This window comes from Apteryx rowi, unplaced genomic scaffold, assembly GCF_003343035.1.
Source record: "Apteryx rowi isolate R43461 unplaced genomic scaffold, aptRow1 scaffold_85, whole genome shotgun sequence".
Classification (NCBI taxonomy): domain Eukaryota; kingdom Metazoa; phylum Chordata; class Aves; order Apterygiformes; family Apterygidae; genus Apteryx; species Apteryx rowi.
In genome coordinates, this window is record NW_020451149.1 from 998029 (window position 1) to 1024018 (window position 25990).

A 25990-nucleotide genomic window follows, 5' to 3' on the forward strand; every position below is an offset into this window, starting at 1 on the left:
CCTGGTGGACAACAAGTTGACCATGAGGCAGCAATGTGCCCTTGTGGCCAAGAAGGGCAATGGTATCCTGGGCTGTATTAGGAAGAGCGTTGCCAGCAGCTCAAGGGAACTGATCCTCCCCCTCTACTCAGCCCTGATGAGGTGAGGCCACATCTGGAGGACTGTGTCCAGTTCTGGGCTCCCCAGTACAAGAGAGGCGTGGAGCTACTGAAGCGAGTCCAGCAGAGGGCTACAAAGATGATTAGGGGACTGGAGCATCTCTCTTATGAGGAGAGGCTGAGAGAGCTGGGCCTGTTCAGCCTGGAGAAGAGAGGCCTGAGGGGGGATCTTCTCAATGTGTATAAGTATCTGAAGGGAGGGTGTCAAGAGGCTGGGGCCAGCCTCTTCTCAGTGGTGCCCAGGGACRGGATGAGAGGTGACGGGCACCRACTGAAACACAGGARGGTCCATCTGAACATAAGGAGACCTTTTTCACTGCAAGGGTAACAGAGCACTGSAACAGGTTGYCCAGYGAGGTTATGGAGCCTCCAGCCTTGGAGATATTCCAAAGCAGTCTGGAAACAATGCTGGGCCATGTGCTCTAGGTGACCCTGCTTGAGCAGGAGGGTTGGACTAGATGATCTCCAGAGGTCCCTTCCAACCTCAACCATTCTGTGATGCTGTGATGTTCAGGTCCGTGAAGGACAAGAAAGTGTCTGGGAACAGCCAGCATGGATTTACTGAGGGCAGGTTATGTTTGATGAACTGGATTGCCTTCTGTAATGAGATGAATGGCTCAGTGGATGAGGACGGAGCAATTAGATGTGGTTTTCATTGATTTTAGTAAGGCCTTGGAAATAGTTTTCCATATTATCCTTGTAGCCAAATTGAGTAGATTGGCTATGAGGTGAGTGTAAAACTGCCTGGACAGCCAGCATCAGAAGCTTGTGATGAGTGTATGATCAATAGTATAAATTCCAACTGGCAACTGGTTGCTAGCAGAATTTCTCGAGGGGCAATACCAGGGTTGATGCTGTTTAATACCTTTCTGATGTCCTGGATGATGGGGCAGAGTGCACTCTCAGGAAGTTTCCGTATAATATCAAATAGGGGGATTGGCCCATACTCAGAGGGATAGGCTGGAGAAATGGGCTGACAGGAAGATCATGAAGTTCAATAAAGGCAAATTGCCAAGTCCTGCATCTGCGTGGAATAACTCCATGAAACAAGAAAGCCTGGGAACTGATCAGGTAAGAAGCAGCTTTGCAGAAGTGGACTTTGGGATCCTGGTGTAAAAGTTGAACTTGAATCGTCAGTGCGCCCTTGAAGTGATGAGAACAGCAACTGCATCCTGGGCTGTGTAAGCAAGATCGTAGCCAGCAGAAGTGATTCTTTCCTTCCGTTTGACTCCGGTGAGACCCAAACCTGTATTATTGCCCCCCGTTTTAGCTACTCAGTGCAAAAAAGATACTGACGTGCTGGAACAAGTGTGGTGTAGGATCAGCAGGGTTATCAGGGGACTGGAGCACGTGATGCGTATAAGGAGACTTAGGACTGGATTTGTTCAGCCTGAAGAACAGAAGACCAAGGGGGGGATGTTGCTGCTGCCTTCAACTACCTAATGGAGGGATACGGAGCCAGACTACTCCAAGGCGCACAGTGTTAGGTTGAGAGCCAATAGACACCAGTTGCAAAAAGGGAAGTTCTGTTCAGATATTAGCAAATATACTTATTCAGAACTTCTTTAGATGAGGCTGTGAGCAGCTTAATATAAAGTGGTCATGCTTTGAGCAAGGGATTGAACCAGATGACTTCCAGAGTTCCAGTCCAACCTAAATTATTCTGTGACAAACGTGAATGGCAGTTGGCCAGGCAAGTAACACCTAAGGCTTTGATGATCTCTGAGGTATAATGGTTTCCCTTTCCAGTCTTCAGGGAACGCGAATCCAGCCCACATAATAATTTCAGAATGTCAGTACTACCTTCTGTGTATTTAGATGTCACAGTAGCCTTTTGAAGCAGATCTGCTTTGAGATAAAGGAATGTTACTGGCTTTCTACTTAATGAAGTGTATTCCTGTTTTGTAATACTTTTTAGCTTGGACTTTAATTGTTCATCAGTTTAGAGCTAAAAGGTTAAATAAATTGTTCTAGACATTTTTAGCAGTGTTCTTTGGAAAGAAAGCACCTGTTCTGTAAGAATCTTAGCAAGAATTAGTTACTCAAAGGGGGAGGGTTTGCATGCATTGATGGAGTAGTTCTGTGAGCATACAATTCCTGTTTCCATAATTCTTTAAATTGTAAAATCGTTATGTTCTTCCCTTTATAAGGAAGCTTGAATATATAGATTTGTCTTTGAACTAATGTAAATATTTTTGATTGCAGCATTTGACACTGTGTACCAAAGAAATGGTGATGGAGAAGCCAAGTCCCCTGCTTGTAGGGCGGGAGTTTGTGAGGCAGTACTACACTCTGCTAAATAAAGCTCCTGACTTCTTGCACAGGTAACGCTTCCATGCAAAAATAACTTATGTTCTTGAAAGAAAGTGTGTCCTGTTCATCAGAAGTTAGATAAACTTAAACTCTTGAGTGCGGCAGAAGAATGTTTTGACTAACTTTTGCGTTCTTGAAGGCTATTTCAACTTACTGAAAACTCTTTAAGTTCTACGACTAAGTCTGGTCGTATCCTTGGGATGTGTTGCATGTTATCAAGTTATTTCCTATGTGGAAAAGTGAGCTACTTTTCAGCTGATAAAATAGTAACATTGACATATTACAGAAATATTTTTCAAAATAGATTTAAAACAAAATACAATTGCAGAGGAATCACTTGCATGTAGTACCTAAGGCAAGCATGCTAACTATTTCAGGATACCATATTTTGCTTTGCCTCTGAAATGTTTTATTGAGATCACAGCTGGAGATTTCAGTATAACTGTCAAGAATTGGATGAGGTAGCTGGAAAATGAAGTGATCTTATTCATCTGCAACTATGATTTAAGGTGTATTACGAAAACATTCCTTTTCTTTTCTGTTTTTGATTGGCTACAGCTTATCACTTAAGATTTTTCATTTCCACATTTGGACTCAGAGCAGCACAAACTTAAAATAAATGAAGATGAATAAAGCTTTTCCAGTGTTCAAAAAAGCAATTACTTATGTGGGTTGCTCTGTCTCAGGCCTTGGCGTAAGGCTAATGGTGAAAAATTGGACTGTTTGACTGATAACAAGTTAGAGCTCTCAGACAGCTTGCTTGAAAATTGAGCTTTTGAATAATGCCTCTTTTCATCTGTAGCGTTGAGGCAGGGAGAAATGAATGCTATCAGTTTTAGTTAAACAACCAATTGTTTTGATTGCAGTCAAACTGAATGTTGGGGTAGATACCCATGCCTCCAGCTTGGTGTTGCAAATAGTCTTTGATTTTCTCATAAGAGCATTTACTGTAGTGACAGCGATTGTAACCTTGGCAAGATTTGGGGGTATTTTTTTGGTTTAAAAAGCAGAATACTATTAGTATATTTTTACTACCTGGCTGCTTGAGTCAATGAAGGGCAGCTAGTTGTTCCAGGTTTGCTTTCCAGCCTGCTTCCCTTAGTGTTGCAATATTACTTCCCCATTTCATCAATATTAACACATGCTCTGGGAGCATTAAAGAACTAGCGTTCCTGGTACATGCGGGATGTGGACTGATTTTTCCAGGTTGGGGCAGTATGTAATTCACAGAAGCACACGTGTGAGAAAAACGGTAACTGTGAAGGCATTTAGCATGTTGAAGACAACTTTGATGCTTTAAAAGAGATGCTGGATGCTACCCACACCCATCTAAATCTCAAGCTTCATTGGAACAACTCTGAAACGTGTTTTTACCAAATTATGTTGTATGCCTGGTATGCTGAGTGGAAATGGGAAATGTCGATAGAGTATTCCTTGTCGAGGGAAGTGAGTTTTCAATATGGACTCTTGACCAAAATTATTATTATTTTTTTATTATTATTATTATTTAAGTGTGGGGTTTGGGGCGGGGGGAGATGCTGTTGATGACTGGTTAACTGCCTCCCAGATTGGCCCTGCCTCAGATTGGGCGGATCTGGGTTGACAATTGTCAGGCAAGCTCTGCTGGCGCAGGTGATACTCTGTACTTGAGGAATGACTTTGGGCAGCTCGTTTCCTGAAAGTGTTAGATTGCTCTCTCGCTCTCTCTTGAACTCTGAACTCTCAAAATTCTTAAGGACAGCATAACTGCATGAAGTTATAGGGCTGCCTAACAGTGGTCAACTGCATTCACTTTAAATGTTGCACAAGTGTCACTAGCAATAGCATTTTAAGTACTTCCGTACAGAACTGTCCTAGCGGCTGTTTTGATCGGGTTTGTTTCAAGAAGCTGTTGAGATCATAACTGATTCTTGAGCTAGATGTGGGAAACATCTTCTAGCCAGTTTTAGTCTCCCTTTTTTTTTCTTTTTCTTTTTCTTTTTCTTTTTTTTTTTGTTGCATAGCTGGCTGTTCCTTCCTACTGAGAGTCAGATGTGGAAGATGTGTGTTTGTCTCTTCTTTGGACCCACATTGTATATGAGTGATGGTCTTCTGACAGGGCATCTTATAGTCCTTCTGTTCTCTTGCTGTTAATCTGATGAACAGCAACATGTTTACTACCATAAAAAGATTTCGGTTTTAAAGGCTTGACAGTTTTGGACTAAAACACTTGTTGAATATGGTTTTGCTTGATTTTTTTTTCACAGCTATAAACTTTACATCTCTCTGCTTTTGCAGGTTTTATGGCAGGAACTCTTCTTATGTCCATGGAGGACTGGATGCCAGTGGGAAACCGCAAGAAGCAGTGTATGGTCAAGCTGTGCGTATCAAAATTGGTGGTGTAGTCTGTTCAGAACATATTGTATGTGTCAGTCATTTTTTTAAGTCAAATACTTCTGTTGATTTTCTTATCTGGTAAATAATGGATTGTGATCCTGCCTGCTGTTCAGAGGCCAATACAAATTTAATTACTTATTAGCCTGAATTTTTTAGTTGATTGTTGCTGCTGTTATTGTGGGTTATATATGATGCTCACATTAACTGTGCACCTGGAGTGTAGGACATACTTCTAGGACAGGAAGCAAAGCATTTGTTAGACTGGCCTCTTGATGTATCTGATTTCAGTTAGAAGTGATTCTTCGGGAAAGGAACTGTGATCTTTGAGACTTGCATTGGATTCTGCATGTTACCAAATTCTTCTGTGGGTGGACTTCTCTTAAGAGAATTTATCTCTTAAAGTAACTTTTGAAGAAGTGGTGTTACTCCAGAAAAGCACAAGTGCTTCTTTTTGATTGTAGCTGCTTTTTGGAATAATATCTGCCACCAGAGAGCATCTCTTCTTGTCATAGCTTCTTTTGGGCAATTGTTTTGACCACAGCCAGGTTTGGCTGCTTCTCCTTTCACCAGCAGAACCTGTTTTATGGCTGGGAAAACCGTGATGGTGCAGATGTAGCCCACTGCTGTGAGGTTTGGTACTTTGTGGCTGGGGAGAGGGTTTTTTTGTTTGGTTGGATGGTTGGGTCTTTTTTTTTTTAATAAACACAGATGAATCCTCTCTTTCTTCAACAGGCCTCTTAAAAATGGAAGTCTTAAAATGGCTCATATATAGTAATGCACCTGGAAAATTGGATAGCAAGTTGTGTTGTATTTGGCTCCTCTTATAAGTACTTGAAAAGTGCAGAAGAAAAATTATTTAAGCCCAGATAGGCTGTTCTAGGTGAAAGGCAAGGTTTTGTTCCTGTGTTTGCATTCTGAGCTTGAGCAGGGTGGTTTTTTGCATTAGTTCAGGCTCAAGTATTTAAAAGGTGTAAAGCTCTGTACAAAACTCAGTGTAGCTAAAATGTAACTCTTTATTTCTAGGAGATACACAAAAAAGTGATGTCATTACAGTTCAGTGAATGTCACACCAAGATTCGTCATGTGGATGCTCACGCTACTTTGAGTGATGGGGTGGTTGTGCAGGTTATGGGAGAGCTGTCAAACAACGGGCAGCCGATGAGGAAGTTCATGCAGACTTTTGTACTTGCTCCAGAAGTAAGTATATCTAAGATTGTGTTTGACTTCAAGTAGTGGTGTTGAAAGCCCGGCCTATAGCTATAATCTGTCTTATTGGGCCGAAAGATACTACCTGGCTTTTAGAGCTTGGCCAAAAGGCTATGATCAAATGTGTCACAGCGCRTGAATGCAGAAGAATGAGTGTATCAGACCTGTCTCAAGCTGTTATATTTTCTTAGACTTGGGGTGTTGGAGCAGTAATCCAAAGCAAATAGGAGCTTGTGTTTAGGAGCTGCTGTTTGCACCAACAAAGAAAAATAACGGCCAGCCCTGTAGATGAACGCTCCAATGTAGTTCTGTCCTTTCTTCAGATCTGCTGACAAATATGAGTATTGGTTGATGCAGTGCAAATCACTGCTCAAATTCAGTTCTTAGCAAGAGTGAAGCCCTCTTATGGTAAAGGGTTTCTTTTATTCTTTCTACACCCTTCCCCCCATTTTGTCAAAAACTATTGCCTCATTGATTATTAATGCTTCAGAGCTTTGTTGAACTTCTTCATTGTTTTCTTATGCAATAGTATGAGCGGACAGCCACCCTGTGGATGTTCAGTGTGTTTTTTGGTAAATTTTTTTTTTAATAGAGAGCATTTCACAGGTGACTTGATGAAACTGATAGACTTAATGTTTAGTTAGGACCTATGYTTACCGTGCATTAACAAAAACTGTATTATTCTGCCTGCAACTTTTCATCTTTCCGGTGGGTTGAAGTTGTTGTTCAATTATTTGCTTAGAGAAGAGATGCCACTTGAAAASGGATTCTAATGAAATAGTCCTATTCCAAAATGTAGGTGTTTACCCCAAAACTCTATATCAGCTCTATAGTTAACTATAACTTATAGTTAACAACGTCCATGTTGTTAACTGCTAATATATCATACATGCAAAAAATGTGTATGTTCCTCTTTTACAGGGATCTGTTCCAAACAAGTTCTATGTCCATAATGATATCTTCAGATATGAAGATGAAGTATTTGGAGATTCAGAAGGAGAACTTGATGAAGGTGAGAAGAATTGTACTTCTGACATAATAGAGCTTGTCTTGTACTTGTACCTCCACCACAGGCATAGAGTTTTTGCAAGTGTCTAGAGGACATGGAATGATAGAAACTGTACTGTGTTGTTGTGAAGCATAGTAATTTGGAGGCAGGAAGAGAAGGAGAGTCTAGGTTATGTTGTTGTGACTGTCTGCTGGTCCAAAACAGTCTGTAAAACTAAGCTCTTCTTGTAGTGCCTTGTTCCCTGAAAGACTAAACTTGCTTAGGCTGAGTGAGGCTTGGTAGACAACRGCAGCGAAGTGAGCAATTGCACTTTTTCTGCAATTGAGTTTCATTACGTAGAGTTGATTTCTCTTGTCAATTGGATTTGTAGGTGAAGTGATTTGAATAAAATCTAGCTGGCTTTTTTGAATACAAGATGTAGTTTGCTTTCGTATCATCACCACCTTCAGTGATTAATTTCTGTTCATGGGCTGAACTTGTTTGTTCTTGAGCTTTTTTTCCTGTTCATTGAGCCAAAGCAAATCAAAGAAGAGTACAGACAGAATATGCGTACATGTGTTCACTGAGTTACTGCTGGAATTTCCATCATCTTCTGTGGAACAAAGCATCTCGAGCAATCATCCTCCTTGTATTTGAGGTTAACCTTCTTAGTTTTAGGTACTGTGATTTATGAGCTAGGGATTTAAACTTCCTTTCCTACTGCCAACGTATGGAAAGTGTCTGATGCTTAAAAAGACCCCCAAACCTTCCTCTCAGAGCTTTCCAACAGCAATGCAGCTCTGTTTCCTTCTTTTATGAAAATGGTAAGAAGCAAAGCCTCCTGAAGGAGCAGAATGGTCTTGCTTCTCTTATTGCAGCGCTTACTGATGAAGCTTAACTTAAATTGCTACCAGTTGAATGTGCTTCCATTTTAAGTGGGGCTTGTGTACGCTTGCAGAGATGTTCAAGAAAGTTTTTCTCTTGTGTCAGAGTCTGAAGAAGAGGTGGAAGAGGAGCAGGAGGAAAGGCAGCCGTCACCTGAACCTGTGCAAGAAAATGCGAGCGGTGCTTACTATGAAAATCACCCTGTAACGTAAGAAGTTCATTTTATTAAATGAAGTTGTTTTTTTAAGAAAACCAGAATCGTTTTGGCTTTTGGATTCTGGTTGTGATTTAACGGGTTTAGGAAACTGTGCTGAATTTGCTGTGGTTTTATGTTATGTTGCCTTGTATTATTCTAAACACTGATTCTTGAATGAAGAGAGGAAGTGGAGGATGTTCTTACGTTTGTTGGTTATTTTCACTTCTGGTTTCAAGTGTGAAGTGAGAAGGTAGCAAATGCATTGATGTATATACTTATTTTAGTCTCTGTTATATAAAATTATAATAATGAGTTGGTATGATGTAATTCATATTGAACAGATGGTTTAACAAAAGGGTGGTTAACGATATGCTACTCCTTACATTTGGRTAGCACCTGAAACTGAAAGAAAGGACTAATTTTGGAGAAGCTGTTCTACAGCTGCATTGGAAGAATAGGTTTGTGCCTTGGGTGTCTTAAAATCTGAACTACATGAAAGAAAAAAGTTCCTTTACATTTTTATAAGAGAAATATATTTTATGAGAAATTACACTTTTTCAAACATGGGAATGCCTTTTAAGGGCCAGAGATTACTGTCTGGTTTCCCCAATCAAAAAAACATTTACAAAATCAGTCATGATGTCTGTTAAGTGCATCAGTGGGAATGCTAAAGGCTGCTCAAGTAATGATTTTATTGAGATCTCTAAAGGAAGAGGGGAGTCTGCTGGAATTCTGACAGCGACTTGCTCAAGGTCATGCAGGAAGGTTTTGATGCCTGAAAGAGTTCGGTCAGGTCTTATTYATGGAATATGATGCAATTCAGAAAGACCATGAAAATGTGCCATTCAGCAGTTAGTCACTTAGGCATGTACTCTCACCTGTGGCAGGAGTTGCATAGACATAAATACTTGGAATTTGACAAACTTTTTGGGTGACTGGAAGAGAGAAGTAAAGAAGTAACTTCAGACCCCTTACATGGAACATACGCAGAATGGAAAATGAGTTGCATGTAACTTTCAATAAACAAAACCTGCAATTCCTTTGGTGATGTGCTTTACTTGTATGGCAGTTTGGTAAGTAAGTTGCTGGTATGCTTCCAAAATCAGCTTAATTTATGTGTGTAGCTTAATCTTCTGTTGGTCTGTGCTTCTTGTCTTGTAGGAACAGGGCTTCTTGAGTTTAGCATCTATTCCTTAAAGGGTTTACATGCCTGGTGTTGTATTCAGATTCTCTGCAGAGAATTGCAAAACTTGCCTTCGTTTTAGTAGAAATACAGTTTGATTTTGTATGCAACCAGAGCGGTACAGCTTAAATTCTCACAAGATCGTATGTATGGATAACATATGGTAGCAATTTGACACGGAATAATAATTTTAATATCAATCTTTTCTATAGTATAGCTGTTAAAAAAGTCAGAAAATACTAAGCAATTGATTAACTGCATAAAATGCTTCTGATTATTGTAGTAATGGGATAGAGGAGCCTCTGGAAGAACCATCTCACGAACCTGAGCCGGAACTGGAATCTGAAACAAAGACTGAGGAGCTAAAAGCGGAAGTAGAAGAAAAGACCCTTGAAGAGCTAGAAGAAAAGTCTCCATCTCCACCCCCTGTAGAACCTGTTTCACTACCACAAGAACCACCAAAGGTTAGTTAAAAGTCATATCTGTGCTTCTAGGTGAAAATGGTAAACCAAAACATTTTGAACTTAGCCTTTCTGAGTGGCCAAGCTGGTATCTGTTTTCAGTATCATGCTGTATGAACAGCTGAACTTTAACCTTTAACTTACAAAAATGTGAATTTTTAGCCAAAAAGGAAATAATGTTGTTTTAAAATGTTACTCAAGTCACCTATTGTATATATAATGTTCTGCTTGTAAAGTGTGTGTGTGTGGTTTTATGCATGTGTAAACCTTTTTAAATGTGGAGTTGAGATGTGTTTTAAAAAAAGAAAAACACCCCAAACCACCACCAACAAAAAACTCAAATAATGAGAACCGCTGTTCTTTCTTGGAGAAAAAAAAACAAAAAACATAATAATGCATTGACACTTGCAAAGTTACTGGCAGTATAGCTTTAAAATGAGTATGAGGGCTTTGACTGTCTCCCTTAGAGGCTGGATGCCACATCTTACAAAACACGATGCACACACCGTGAGTCCTCTGRTATGGTTACTCCTAGGTAGTATGAAAGAGATGGGAGGAGTCAATGAAAACTGGAGAGGTCATTTTCTGGCTCCAGTGTCAGTCTCCCCTATTTTGCCAATCCTTTTTCTCTTTTCCATTTTAAGTTCTAACTTCTGGCATCCGCTTCCTTTCTTTCTGCAGAAGACACTTAATAGCACAGGGTTTTCAGTCCTAGGTTTGGTTACATCGTGGAAAGCAGTGATCTCGGGATGCTGAGGGAACTGAGCTCACTCAAATAGTGATAGTGAGTACGGTACATATGTGATCTATACTGTTGGAGTCCACAGATGGTTAGAACTGCAAATCCTTCTGTATCTTCGATGTAATGCTAGCACAACAATGATTTAATAGCTAGATGTGAACCAAAAGTATATTTTCAGCAGACGAGTTTCCCTGTAGGAATGTCAGTGGTTTGCCATGATTAGTAGCCTAGGTTTGTTGCATTTCCTGCAGGCTTTCTCTTGGGCTTCAGTGACCAGTAAAAACCTGCCTCCTAGTGGTACTGTTTCTTCCTCTGGAATTCCACCCCATGTTAAAGCACCCGTCTCACAGGTAACCCATCTGTGAACACCTTGGATTGTCTCATTACTTCTGCAAACTGCTTCAGTTTTTAAATTAACAGATCAAATTGTATGACTTAAATTTCACAAATTAATTGTGTCTTAAATGTTAATGCACTCACCTTTTTGTCACAACTGAAGGCACATACACTTAACAGGTGTAACTTTGGGTGGTGGTAAAAGTTAAAATCTGTTCATATGCAATYGGGAAATCACTACTGAAGTTTTTTTGACCTATCTTATTGGGATATGGTTTGGCTTAAAAAGAAAAACAACAAAAAACACAAGAAAACCCCCAGAATAGAAGTTTTCTAATGCGTGTGCGAAAGGGGTATTTCATTGGCAGAAGTGCCCCAGCAGTAAAAGGGATTGCACCATTTTTAAGATGTGCAAGTTTGCCTTGTAAGCCTTATCTCTACAAAAATATTTTGGACTCCGTTATCCATTTATACAGAACCCTGTACCAACTTATGACTGTGTGAGGAATGGAAGGATTCACATTTCCTGGCCAGGACAATGCTGTCTTCCCATTCCTAAGATTGCAGGAGGAGGGAAAAGAGGAAAGAAAGTTTGACCGGGTGATAGCTCCTGTCCTGCACATGCCAAGCTGGTGTGAGATGACCTGAGACTCTCAATTCAGCTGCCTCCATGTAAACAAAAAGCCCTTGAAATAAAAAAAAATCACGTGCTTTAATCTGTTTTACTGACGCTGTATTCCACAAGCGCATATATTGCGTAGCTCATGTCCAGCCTTTTACAAAGACTGCAACTTTTAGTAGAGCGGCTGTGTTATTGCAGCTGTTGTTTTTGCAGTGGTTTCTTCTCCAGTTTTTACTGACAGAGAGGAACTGGTCTAGGATTGCTCTTCAGCCAAAAGCATGTTTAAAAAAAAAAATCTGCCTTGTATGGTATTGCTTCTGGTCCGACAAGGTTGTCGTGAAAATCAGATAATGGCTACGTAATGAGTTGGGAAGCCYGTCTGTCTTCATCAGCTTCAAAAGGGCTTTCAGCATTCAGGTGGTATTTGAGCAGTCAGAACAGTGCTTCTTTTTTAGGGCAGAATAGATTTTCCTTATACAAAAACCAAAATAGGTTTTTCAGTGCTGTTTTAGTTGCAGTAGAGAGAATAGATTTTTGTAATATGACTGAAGAATCATTTAAAATGATCTAGACCAGAGAACAGAATATAGGTTGTAGGTGTCCAACTGAACCTTCTTTGTGTTGCCTCTGCAGCTTGTTGTGTTTTCCACCTTTTAGATTACGTTTGCTGTGACTTCATGTTCAAGTAATTTTGCATGGAAGTTTTTGAACAAGAGTGGAACAGGCAGGGTTTTAACTCTCTTCACTCTTTTGGAGACAGGATAATCTGTTCTCAGTTCCTTTTCTTGCATGCTTTTCAGACATGGTGTACAGAAAGCTGGTGGCAAAGGCACCCAAACTATTTCTACAAGGAGTTACAAAGCAGCAGCAGTTTATTCCCATTCTCTTGCCTTCATTAATGTCTGATACTGTACATGTAAACAAGGACAGTAGATTGCGCCAGTGGCTGGGTAAGGGATGCTGTTCAAACCAGCATCAGTGATGTTACAAAACAGTCAACAAACTGTTTTTCTCAGCCCTCTCCTTGCATCTATCCAATTTTTTTTCCCACCTTTTATCAAGTTTTAAATGAAACCTCCTTAGTATAACTCAGAATGCCTCAGGGGACTTCATATGTGGTGTTTCAGATACAAACCCATTCCATTCCTATCTGTTGGCAGCTGTGGAGTTAAACAGGTCGACATTCCTTGCTGAGGTAATCCTTGCTCTTTTTCTCTTTGGGGGTGATTAGAAATTGTCACTGACTAATAACAGCCTACAGTGATAAGTTGGACCTTCTCTTTACGGCGAAGAAGAGACTTAGTTGTTAACCTCAGATTAGCTGATATTTGTGAGTTGTCTCAGAGATCTGGTGCAGACCAGGCACTTGGACTTGTACCATGAACTTAAAAAATGACCTGCAGCAAGAGTGAGAGATGCCCTTGCCTGTTACGAGAGTGCCTTTACTTGTTCTGCATTCATTAGCTGCATGTCTTGTTCTTTACTGTAAATGAAAAGCCATTCTGACCTTCTACTGGCATTAATACAGTACCTGTCCTAGAGGTGGTGGTGGGGAGGCAGGCAGGGTACTCCTTGACCCTTTCCTTTGGGCTTGGAAATGGTGAGTTTAAGATAAGGTTGGTGTTTATACAGGCTTCATTCACCTCACCACCTAAAATCTCTTTAGTCTTTAAATAGATATTTTTTCTGTGAAGGGATCTGTGCATTAAACATAACTGTACTGGAAGTCTGAGGTATTCTAAGGCTGACTCAAGTTTTATGGACCAAGGTTTAACTGAAGAGAGGGATCTGGAAGCTTGTCTGTCCTCTCTTGGTTTAGGATGRTTAGTGTTTTTGGCTTGGTAGCTAGTGTGGGTCTATGATGCCTTTGTGGAAGTGATTGATGAGTGTTTTTTAGAGAGTTCTTGTGTGGTCCCTGTTGACCTCGGAGACAGTGTGGCAGCAGTCTGAGGTGTGCATCTAACTGAACTGCTGCAATTCAGGTGAGGGGATGTGGTTTTTTGTTATTTGTTTTTTTTTTCCTTTGTTTTGTGTGGTGTGGCTGGTTTGTTTGCTTGGCTAGTTGGTTCTTTGTATGCATGTGTTGCCACTGTGGCAGGYATCTCGCTATGGAGAAGCTTTTAAACCTGGAAGATGGCCAGAACAGAATTGTACCAGCCTTTGGAGCCACCTCTTGTCTTGCTCTTTCTGCCCCATCCTCCTCTGTTTTGGTGGGGTGTTCTGTTCCAAAGTGAGTCAAGGCTTGTGGCTAGCTATTTTTGCTGTCATTGCCAGTAGCATTGCAGTGGCAGAAAGAGGCCCATTTCCTTCTCCTTTGGGGCTAGGAGAGAACGGAGACAATGTCGTCTTTTCCGGAATTGTTCTCAAGGCTCCAGTACGCTGAGATTTGTGGCATAACTTGCTCCTGGGCTGAGCGCTCCTTTAGTCTTTGTTGAAATCCTTATTCTGTGACTTCCAGTCCACTTTGTGTGCTCTCTGTGAAATAAAAGTTGCAATTAGCTACTTCTTGGACTGTAACTGGCAGCTCTTTACAGGAATCTTGTGATGCTGCTAATGATTACAGTATTTTGGCGGAGCACAGTTTTGCAGAAGTGTTTACGTCTTCAAGCAGCGCCAGAGAGCACTGAGGCAGTTTTTCTCTGTGAAAGGGGGTGGTACTGATTAGAAAGCAACTAATGAGATTAGCTGCTTTTYGGTTAGGTAGAGAGAAAGTATTTAGGTGGGAGATGAGAAGTTCAGTGAAATGCAAAGCAGTTTTCTGTTATACAAGATCTAGAAGATGGACATCAGTGACTTTGCAAATTTTTGCTATGGTTGGGGTAGGGAAAGAGTATTTAATCATGATAGCAGTAAGAGTCTAAGCAATGGAGGATCAAAACATCTTGAGTTTCTCTTCAGAGGTATAATTTTTAATGCAATAAAGATGTGTGAGTAAAAGATGGTGGTGATCTTATGAGCCAGAAGGAGGTATTATGATTTTTCCAGCTAATTCTTGGAGTTGAAATACTGATCCTAGAAATGTTTGAAAGACAAGGTAATGCCTAGCTGAATAGAGCACAAGCGACAGGAGGACTGAGACATTTATTTGGTGCATAATACCTGGGTGTTTCATGTCTTTTTTCCCCGTTAGGGGTTCTCCAGTTGCAACTCTCAGTTGCCTTGAGTCCTCAAAGGAAAATAAGGGAGATGTATAACATAAACTCCTTTTCAGCAGCAGTCTGATAGATTGGGCTTATAGCCATTGTCCTTGTGTAATCTTGCTCGGAAGCTGGTGTTCATCTTAATGCCTCTATGAATTATTTTGGTCTTCCAAGATAAGAACCAAGTACAGTAGCAGCTGCAAGACTATTGTACAAAAAATGGATTTCAAAAAAGGTTGGAAATTGCTTCAGTAACTAACAGGCTGCTTGCAAATAATTTTGAAAGTTCTGTCTGTTTCTTCTTCAAATTACCTTTAAAGCATTTTTTGCTTGCAAAAATTTGAATTAGATGTTCTTGTTCCTGAGAATTTGAAGGTTGTCCTCTGTACATCATGACCTTGACATAACAAAAGTTGAGGAAGAATCTCAGCAGGTAGTCTGTAGAAATTGTTGTTTCAGGTGGCTTTTCTTATATCAGAAATGTGCTTCTGAAGGCTTTTGTTTTGTTTTCCTCTTGCTTTTCAGTAGTTGCCTTACAGTTCTACGGCTCTCTAGAAAAAGAATTCTTCAGAGGCTCAGATAGAAAATGTGATTTCTCCATCTCTTCATGTTTGTCTTGGACTATCTGCTAATCCTTGAATATTGAGCTTGGCATRAGGAAGCTTTATTTGATCTATGTGGGGTTTTTAGCCAGGTCAAGGGATTCTTGAATTATGGGGCGTTGGGGGTCTCAATGCCTGGTCAAACACAGAAAGCTCACTTTAGCCATGCTTTTGGGGAAAAGTTCTGATTCAGAGATGTTTGCTTTGCACCTTTCAGTAGACAAAATTGAACACTGCAGTCCTGGATTGGTACAGAGGAATTTATAGAGGTGAAAAAAATATATTTCTAAACACAAACACATTGACATGGATGCATATCTCCCTGAGTTTGTCTTGTGCATGCCACTTACCTGTCTTGCGTGTTTTTTGGTTTTTTATTTTTTAACTGGGGCTTTTCTTGAATGCATGGTGTTTAATAAAGGGTGTTTTCCTCCTGTTTCAGCCAAGAGTTGAAACTAAACCTGAAGCTCAGTCTCAACCTCCTCGTGTACGTGAACAGCGTCCAAGGGAAAGACCAGGTTTTCCACCCCGAGGACCTAGACCAGGTAACGTGGATCAGTTTGTGTGCCTGCTTGGGGCTAGTTAGTGAGATGGGTCTCCTTGAATGGTCCTGCCTGTAACTGTGGGCTGTACTTGGCTGATTAGGAACTGTCTGTCCCTACTGTCTTCAACCAGAAATGGAGAAATATGATTTGGAATCTACATTGAGATGAGTTATTGCAAAGATTAGGTGTTATTTCTAAGCTTCTGTTCTGTTGAATTGTTTATTAATAGTCAGGCCACTTGCTTSTATGCTTGAATATCTTTCAGGTGGCTTGATGCAGTTTGGAAAAGCTAGTTTTKAAATCTGTTGTTTTTTGAATGTCCCCTAACTTTTGCTGAATCTTGGGAATGAGAGCTCTTACATGCCTGTCGTTATGGCCTGTAGTGCTCTTTGTTTCGGACGAAAACCTTTCTACCRTGTCAGCTCTGCCTCAGTCAGTTAATAATTTTATTTATGTTATTCATACAGAGTATCCAAATCCATGGAATGGTCTCACTAGAAAAGCTGCATGTTACTTTGCAGCTGTCAGAAGTGGTGTTGAGAGGTGAAAGTCTTCAGAGTTGTATTCATTAGTCCAGCCTGATTACTTGGTGAACCTCTGCGCAGTGTTGGAAAAAAACTATCTAGTCAAAGGTCCCAAATCCAAAGTTGCTGACGAGTTCATCATCTGCTGTGGAAAGAAGCCTGGAGTTGTAAGGGAGAGGATAGTATTTGTGAGTATCCCGCAGTGCTAGCGTAAACTTGGCAAGAGCTCTCAAAGCACTGCCCGCAGATGTGGTTACACCACAGCAACTGTAAGCCTCTGTAACTCTGTAACTCTGGTTAATTAAAATTGGTTCTAACRAGAGGTCTCAGTAAGCGTCCCCCAAGCTTTCTGACCCAGACCTGTTTTTTAAGTGCTTTTTGYTTTTGCTTTTGATCAGTGCATTTCCTCACTTGGGGACAGCACTGGAACTGGAAGGATTTRAGGTGCCACGAAAGTATCTTAAAATCTGTTACAAGTTAACATTTTTTTTTAAATCTGTCATCTGTAGCAGGGAGTGAGGGCTGCAACTTGAGGCTAACTAAGTTGCAAAAATGCATTTCTACTACTCTTGGATGAGGATGCAACAAAACCGTATCATAAGCCAAACAGAAAAACTGTAACAGAGCCCAACTCTTTCAATTCTCATTTTGAAGAAACTGGGAGGAAGCAGGGACAGGAGAGGAATAGCTAACATACCAGTGCACCAAATGGTAGAGCTTCTGCCCTACGGTCTTGTTTTCAAAGGAAGTCTGTGAGCCATTTGATCTGCTTAATGAAACTTTGGAAAYGACCTAGCAAGCTTTTTGTAAATTGACTCATGGGGGGAGGGAGAGGAGAGACAGGGGTACATACCTACACTACAACACTTAAAACACAGAAGGGGTAACAGTGTGCTGCGGTCACATTACAAGGTAAGTAAYGATTTGCTAGTGAGTTACAGGATTTTATACTGCCTGCTGCTAAACATATTTATTGCATGGAGGGTGAGGATGAGAAATGCTGTTAGATAACATGTGGTAAAATGGGACCAATTTACCGATAATTCTGTTTCCACTGAGCTGGAGAGAACATTAGGAACTTCACTTCTATTTGGGACAAAATGGTGGAAGATGTAAGCCAGAAGAAGTGACTGTCAAAAGTTGTTTTTAATATGGGTGCAAAATAAGGATATTATTGTTGTATTAAGGAATTAACTGAGAAGTGACTTAAATCCAGATTTTTTGAAAAGAACATTATAATAGGTAGCAAGCTCCATTTCTGTATGATTTAGCAGGGACTGTAGTGGGATTTCCCCCTTTACCCCTTGAAAAAGTCTTCTGGCGTTTTAAATGGAATTTTTAATACTGTTTTGTTTTTATTTGTTGTATAAACTTACTGGTTTAATTATCAGAAGATATGATAGGATCCTCTCACACAAGCTTACCCAGTATGCCAGGTGTATTAGTTAACAGGGACTGATTTAACCTAACCAAGAAAACTAGATGAAAAGAAAACATATACTTTGTGTTATTAGTACAGAGAATTAGTAATGGAGAGGTGCTCATAGGTGGCAAAACTGTCGGAGCTACACAGAGAGGAAGATGGTATCCTCCCTCCCCCGTTGCCCGTGGTAAACAGAAGCTCAAGACCTGAGAGTACAGAAGGCTTTGAGCGAACGTGCTTGGTGCTGTTCATAGATGTATTTGTCCAAGTCTACACACAAGTTCTAACCTCAATGGCTCTACCTTCTTTTTTCTGTTGACGGCAGGGAGAGGGGACATGGAGCAGAATGAGTCGGATAATCGTCGAATAATTCGCTATCCGGACAGCCATCAGCTCTTTGTTGGGAACTTGCCACATGATATCGATGAGAGTGAACTGAAAGAGTTCTTCATGAGTAAGTAATAATTTCAGTTGCAGAGACTAAGAAGAACAGAAGCATTTTCTGTGTTGAAAAGCCACGTACCATTCACTTAGGACTGCACAGGAGAGCTTTTGCATGTTGTAAGATGACAGGTGCTTTCTGGGAAGAAACGGAGAGGTCGTAGAGCTGACACTGTAGGTTTTAATAACTTGGTTCCTTGCTTGTGCTTTCCAGGCTTTGGAAATGTGGTAGAACTTCGCATAAATACTAAAGGAGTGGGAGGAAAACTGCCTAACTTTGGCTTTGTGGTATTTGATGACTCTGAGCCAGTCCAGAGAATTTTAGTTGCAAAAGTAAGTATGAGCATTGAGTAGCCATCAAAGGGTGGAGAGAACACCCTAAAAGCCAAATAGCGCGGGCTATCCTAGTTCCTGTTGCTGTTGTTTCTGGCATTCATTCATCTCCTGCTTTCTCATCATGAACAGCAGATGTAAGAAAAACATTTTTTTGGCATGCTTGGTCTGTCAAGAGGGTTTTCTGGCTTACATCAGCTGTGCCAGGGTTCCTCAAACAGTGACATACTGCTTCAGGTTTTGTACTTCTGCATGCAGGCATTGTGTGGGGCTGAACCCTTCCTATTACAGATCCTTGTAAGCTGAAAACTCAGTACCTAAGCTTTTGAAGGGCATCGCATAGATCACTAAATAGTGTGTCCTGGGGTTCAGAAAAGGAGCGTGGTTATTGGCAGCTGTGACCTGAGGAACTGGAGCGGGGGAAAAGAACAATTTGCATTTGTAGTATTATGGGAGTTAGGCCTGATGGAGCAATTCTTGAATTATTTTTCCAGCAGGCAGGAATTCTAGCCTTGAAGTGAAAAGGCTAAAACCAATCCTTGCCCTTATTTAAGAAAGACATTTCTAATCTTTGCATGCCAGATGAATTAAAAAAAAAAATGTTCAATTTTCTGTAGATATTTAGGGCTGAAGTTGTGTGTCTCAAAGAACTGTTAACAGTTCGTGTTTCTCCTTCACATATAAGTAAAGGTAGGCAGAGGCACGTAGTGAATGCAGTGTTTTCATATGCCTTGTGTAAATGGACTCTTTGAAATGATGACTAACATGTGCCTTGAAAACTTTTCCCTRTAAGCCTATTATGTTCCGGGGTGAGGTGCGCTTGAACGTAGAAGAGAAAAAAACAAGAGCTGCTCGTGAAAGAGAGACCCGAGGTGGAGGCGATGATCGTAGGGATATTCGGCGCAATGATAGAGGCCCCGGGGGTCCCCGTGGAATAGTGGGTGGTGGCATGATGCGAGACCGTGATGGAAGAGGACCCCCTCCGAGAGGTGGCATGGCACAGAAACTTGGCTCTGGACGAGGAACCGGGCAAATGGAAGGCCGTTTCACAGGACAGCGTCGCTGAAGTCTCCRCTGCGGGCAGACAGTCTTGGCAGTGGTACATTATCCATCGTGTTTGCATTCTTGTTAATTTTTTTTGGCTTTGGAATGTGACACAGCCCTTCTGATCATTTCTTTGATGTGAAAGCATCCTTTGGTTTCCAGTTTAAATTGAGGTGGACGTTCTTTCCCCAGTTTCACAACAGGAGTCACACTGTTAATTTATAAATGTAGACTTGGAGAATTGAGGACTGAAAAAAAAAAAAAAAAGACCATTAAACTATCTGCAACAAAAGTGAACTAAAGGACATGCCCAATAGAATTGAGGTCCTTTCAGTCAAAAACCCTCTGCTGCACATTTTGTGTAAGTGTTACAGTTTCTGCCTATTACTGTTGGAAACACAAATAGTGCAATTTGTGCAATTGGAGAAGCTTCCCTTTTTTTTCCTTTTTAGAACACTCGGCTCCAAACAAACTTGTGTTTACGCACTCATCAAAATGCACTAATGGGTACTCTGAACTCATTTCTATTGACATCTGCAGGAGGCATCGGAGGAAAAAACCCTTCATCCTCTTACTCAGACAGAATAGCTTGTGAAATGATGCGGGCATCTGATCTGCTTGCTGTGACCAACATATGTACAAACCTTAATAAGACTACAAGTATATTCCAGAAGGAATCCATTTAGTTGTAAACTAAACAACCCAGAGTTTCAAAGTCATACTCCTGAGTACTAAACAAAGTTTGATAGCTCACGTCAGATTTTTCTATCTGCCCCTCTTCAGTACAGGGATGGCTGCTCAACACACTCCTCCTTCCCCTTTCCCCTTCAATAAGCATTGTACAGTGAAAATTGTCTTGACTGTATTTGAGTTCTCTGGTAATGTAATAAGCATGATGGTGCCTTCTATGAATACATCATTCCAGTCTTGCTGGTGATTTTGTACAGTATAGTGTATGAATTACTGTGCTGCAAAGCCAATCTGCTGCAAAGCATTTAAAAGAAATCATTGAAAAATTGTATTAAAAAAAATTGCAGTATCTTTAAATCAGTAAACATTGCTAAAATTATCATTCACCTTGCTCTTCAATTAACAAGTTCGTCTGTTTTTTTGCAGGGGGGGGAAGGGAGGAAGAAGGCATCCGAGTAGTCTCCAGGTTGTCTTTTCTCTTTAATCTATGTCGAAGTTAAAGACAATGGAGTTGAAATCTCTCTTGGACATTTCAGAAGTCAGTCGAGAATTGTGAACAATTTTTGCCAGCTTGTAATCAGTAGAACTGAGCATCCTTTGTGAGGGTGAGCTCATCAAATGAGGATACTGCAATTTTCAGAGAACAAAATAGCAGCTCTAAGTATTTGCATTTTCCAGTTGGAGCTTTTTTTTAAACTCTTACTCATTTTGCACATAACTGTCAGCTGAAGTTGACACCTTTGTGGCTCTGGACTTAAGGATAGAAAGGAGACATCCTCTTCTTCGGTTTTACTTGTGGGTTTTGCAAGTTGAGAGGTCTGTTTCTGGATGACGTTCTGGAGCACATTCCCATAAACTGCAGCTGCAGCAGACAGTACAGTTCGGCTYGATGCTGGGGGGTGCAGCGAGCACCCAGCTCCGGAGCGTCAGGAGTAAAAGGGGGGGGGGGAGGGTTGTGTGCGAGTCTGTGTGAAAGTGTGACCACTTAAAGCTGCTTCTAAGCATGGAAGACCTCAAAAAAATAGCAATTTCAGGCAAAAGCAGATAAGGCATAATAGCAATCTGTCTCTGGATTATGCAATCATTTGCTCTTTTCTCGTAAGTTGGAAGATTTTGCACATACTTGTTTCTGATGTGTTAGGCAAAGTGAAATAGCATCTATTTTCTCCCGAACTCGAGGTCTTCTGTGTTTGATGGTAAGTCTTGCACTATTTTCATACACTTTTTTTCTGGGACACATTTCTCGTAGTTTCCATTTTCATATTTTAGTTTTTTGGTTCGACTCTTGCATTTTCAGCTGTTACTTGGAAATCTATATTACTTGAACTGCTCACCACACAACAGAACTTAGGTTTGAAGCCTTCAGTCAAATTGCTGTCTTCAGTTAGCAGTTTGCCACCAGTGTGTTTTGTGTAGCTTGTTTTTCTTTTTTAGTGCTACGGTGTTTTGCTGCCACCTATTTAATTGGTATGGCAAATGGCACTGGGAATAATCTCAACAACAAAAATGGAGTATTAGAAGAGCTACTGAGCCATTCTGCTTTCTGGCTTGCTTCTTGTTCAGATGACATGAAAAAACATTGGGACGTCATCCAGAGAAGTTTACATGGTGATAGTTCACCTACTGTACTGTGGACTCTTAAATGTTCTTGACCCTCTTATAGTAAATGTACCTCTTAGAGCAAAGGAAGGGATTCACTGACCATTACTGTTAGTTGCTGATTTGTGGATGGTGGGAGTATTTTATCATTATGGTTCTATTTCAACAAACTTGGCTGACCATCTTGGCTTTAGTGGGTATAAAAGACAGTGGATTACCATCTTTATTGCTGTAACGTGTCAAGCATTATATGCTAGTAGATTCTAGTTTAATTGTTGCAGGTGGAAAGTATTTTTACTTTTAAGTTCCCATTCTGAATGTGTTTTGACTAAACATACCAATAAACTACTGATGTCTGCAGCATTTACCAATGTCCCTAATTCTCTTGAATGTAGGTTGGTGGAGAGCACTATTTCACCTCTTACGATACAGAAAATGGATTTAAAAGAGAACTTTTTCTGGCTTGTCACACTATGGGAAGCCATATTAGCAGAGAGTTGCATACTTGAACTGAAGTGACTGCAGCAGAGTCACTAAGCTCTGGTTCACCATGGCCGTGTAATCCCCTTGTCTGGGATGCTCGCTGGGAAAGACGCAACCAACGGGGAGGCCAGAAAGCCCCGCCGGTTTGGTCTGGTCTCGCTGTGGTTGGTGAGGGCTGCTGGCGCTTGTCCYGGTTTGCGTTGCTCCTGCTCCAGAGCTGAAACGCAGGAAAAGCTAACACGGTTCGTCCGTGTTGGACGTGACCAGCAAAACAGTGCCCTTGTTGCAAGTTGACCCCCTTGATCTGATGGCTTTTCTCAGCTCAGGGTGCGCGGTTCAGGGAGGACATGGGCTCCTCTCGAGCGCGTCCCGGGGTTGGCTCCTCGGCACCCAGCACGGCTGCCAGACTTGGGGGCTGTGGAGTCTGGCTTTGGGGGCGCTGCGTAAGCGGATGCTATGATGAGAATAGGAGAAGCTTGCACGGAGTCTCTGAAGCTAATTCAGTCCACTGTGGGAACTGTGGTAGATAGAGAGTTACATAATAACATGGAAAAACATACATACAAATGTGTGTCAGTAGGGCAAGTCAGTAGTGCCTTAAATCTGGAGTCCCTTGCTCTTGGCTCTGGTGTCACTTACCCACGATACTGAGGAACAGATTCTCATGCTGCAACATAACCCCTGTTTTTCCCCTTCTTGCCTTTGCTGGCTATGCCAGTGCCAACATTGGCCCAAAATGCTGGTAAAGGGATGATTCTTACAATGCTTGTAGATAAAATGTGCCTGAAACATGGAGTCCACGTAGAGCTGTATCATTTCTGCAGAAGCTTCTGGTAATTGCTGTCTGCTGTATCTTGCAGTCCTGTGCCAAGTACGTGTTTTGGCTCTAACATTTTCTGCTAACTGGGAGAACCAAAATTAATTTGGAAGCTTGTAAAGATGCACAGTTGCGCGAGCTGAAATGCTGGAGCTGACGAGCAGATCCTGCAGCAGAGCCCTGAGCTGGAGTCCCTGAAAACTCCTCTGAGGAATGGCCTCAACTGCTCTGGGACGTGTTAGCACCAAAGGACACCACAGACACGCAGGCCCCGCGATGCTGTCTCCTGAAGCGTTCAGACCTTCGCATGGCTTTATAAGGTAGATATATGGAGGCCTGCAGATTCAGGCTGCATGGTTATCTGGGGGCTGGGGAAGAGGGGAGAAGGCAAAGAAAACGGTATCTGAAGACTGATAAAGACAAACAGGATCTGCCAGGACCAAGTTTCACTTGTAACATGAAATCTTAGATGCTTAAAATCTCAAAAGAGCACATTTTGTCATTACCTGAGCTGCGCTGGTTCAGAGCAATGTTAAAAGTTTGTGAATGGTGGTATGTGATGATCAGCTTGTACAGTTCTTTCTTTTTGTAAGGTTGAAATGAAACAAGGTAAAAATATTAGATGCCTACCATCAGTGATAGCCTGTGTGCTTTTCATGGGGAAAAAAGTGTAGGAAGTAATTTGTAGAAAAGCATTCATAAGCTGGGTCATGGGTGTGCGTTTTGCGAGGAGCCCAGCGGGGCAGTCGAGGGCTGTCCAAAGGAGTGACGGCTTGAGTGCTGCGGTGCCCTCGAGCATTTCACTGGCGGCACCCGGCTTCCCGGCAGCTGCCCACACTGAGGTACTTACTGCTTCTGAACTTCCATGGATGTGCTCCAAGAAAGGCCCTGGTGGACAGTGATTGCTGAGGATTTTTTTGTATTTCAGGTAATAAAAACCCAACTTGGAAAGGTGGATTTGTTTTAAATGATAGAAAAAGACAGTGGGTTACCTGATAAACCTTGGGAAAGCTCCACCTGTCTATGGTTAAAGCTCGCCTTCCTGCAGAGGGAAGAAAAAACTCAAGACTTGGGCGTACCTGTCAGTCATGTTCTGACTCTGGCATCTCTTGGTCTGAAATGGAAGTGAAATGTCTCAGCAATGGTGCTTCTGATACCAGCTCTCCAGTGCTTTTCGTTTCCTCTGACAAGTGGGAGCGGCATAAAATACAGTGTGTGTGTGTGTGTATTTGTGCGTGTGCRTAAATGAAAGTCGAGGACGGCTTTGACAGGTGCTGACACGATGCTCTTGTTTGCTGCCTGTCTGAAGGCACAGTTTTGACTGCAAACATTTCCAGTAACCTTGAAATCTTTGAGTGACTTCAGAAGGGGTAAAGTACACAACTCAAAATCCAACGCTGGTGTAAACTGGTGGGCCAAGCACCTATGGCCTGTGCCCCTCTCGCTCGGGCAAACATGACTGTGCTTCTGCAGTGCACGTGACAGGGGTAAGAGCCCCAGTTTGGTGGTGCCCTGGGTGTGTTAGAGGATGCTCTGCACTGAGTTCACCAGTGCTTAGTTGTACAGAAAGGCATATGGCTGAGGCAGAGATGAAGAACGGAAAGCTCAAAGGAATTGGAGCAGAGAAAGCAAAATCACACAGGTATCATTAGTCATTGCCACAGCCACATTTGGAGGAACTTGTTGAGGTGAAGGAGAAAAATGTTATCCCAAAAAAGGTGCTGGAAGCGTGCAGTCCTCTTGCAGGGGCAGATCAGCTGCTCTGGATATTGGTGACAAGTAAAACGGCAGTAGTGGGAAGAGGATCAGCTCTGGACGTGGAAGCAAGTCACAGCATCAGGCAGCTACGGCAGTGCTGCTCAGGGCAACAAAGTCATCGTCCTGTTCATTTGAATGAAACGAAAATGAGGGAAGGGCCTGGGGGAGCAGCGGTGAAGGCAAACTGTGCAGGAACTCCTGGCCACGGTGATGAACCATCTTACCACCGAAGTATACAGAGAGCGTCTGCTCCATCTGAACTGCACAAGCAACCAGGGGTTACATGGACCTGAGTTTTGGGTTATGGAGTAGCTAATGATCCAGAGGATCAATGCCAAGTCTCCTCTCTGGCTCTGCTCCCCTTAACGAAGTCCATCAGTAAAGAGACAAGGGGAAACTGTATAAGCCTCCCCCTGCCCAGCTTGAACTTGGATTGGGGCTAGCGCGGAGCAGCAGGAGCGGCAAAGGTAAGGCTGAACATTGCTGACAGGTGCAGCTTTGCTTGTGCACCAAGATGCAGTGATACGTGCAAAAAGATGAAAAGATGCACGGTGTGCTGGGGATGGGTAGGGCTGTGGTTTCTAAGTCCTGCTTTGAAGAACTCTGGGCACCAGAGAATGGTTTTTGAGATTGTGCAATAAATGTAACAGTGTCTGCTGGGCCCTGGGGAAGACAAGAGGGCTGTAGGAAGGGGGAGCAGGAAGCATGTAGCACTCAAAGCAGAAAAGGTGAAACACAGCCAAGTACTCACAGGGGAGCAGCTCCTACCCGGCAAGGTGCTGCAGCAGGGTGCTGAATGAAGCTCATGTGCAGGAAATGAATAAAAGGCTGGAGTCCAAATGTGCCTGGACTAAGGCTAATGTTCCCCCGCTGGACTGACGTACCAGGGAGGGCTGGGGGGGGGGGGGCAGCTGCTGCCCTCCCGTTTGACGCGGGTATTGGCAAATGCGGATCTTCGTGGCTGGTGCCCACGTGCTAAAATGCAAAGAAAGAGCTGGTGCAGGCCTGGGCGGGGGGGAGCTGCCTGCGGCCCGGGTGCAGGAGCAGGGACACGGTCCCCCCGGGCCAGGGCTGCAGCTCGGGAGGGGGGGGGCAGCAGTCACCCCCGAGCCAGAGGGTTTGCTT

General features: G+C 42.1%; 2 protein-coding genes across 3 annotated transcripts in view; both read left to right on the forward strand.

Moving 5' to 3' along the window:
- The first annotated feature begins 2363 nt into the window (after positions 1-2363).
- Positions 2364-20594, forward strand: G3BP2 (G3BP stress granule assembly factor 2). 2 transcript variants are annotated; one of them, XM_026090088.1, is made up of 11 exons: positions 2364-2482; positions 4749-4830; positions 5871-6044; positions 6975-7065; positions 8032-8134; positions 9589-9769; positions 10760-10858; positions 15651-15753; positions 18026-18154; positions 18356-18474; positions 19268-20594. In XM_026090088.1, exons 1-11 carry the CDS (start codon positions 2388-2390, stop codon positions 19538-19540), a joined length of 1449 nt encoding a protein of 482 aa, XP_025945873.1. In that variant the 5' UTR covers positions 2364-2387; the 3' UTR covers positions 19541-20594. The 2 variants fall into 2 exon arrangements, with proteins under 2 accessions (XP_025945873.1, XP_025945874.1); XM_026090089.1 differs by lacking the exon at positions 10760-10858.
- Positions 20595-24681: 4087 nt separating this feature from the next.
- Positions 24682-25990, forward strand: part of LOC112977600 — a 5060-nt gene continuing 3751 nt past the window's right edge. The window contains exons 1-2 of the mRNA XM_026090108.1: positions 24682-24749; positions 25250-25332. Coding sequence (XP_025945893.1) covers positions 24682-24749; positions 25250-25332 — 151 coding nt within the window. The remainder of the gene's footprint in view (positions 24750-25249; positions 25333-25990) is intronic.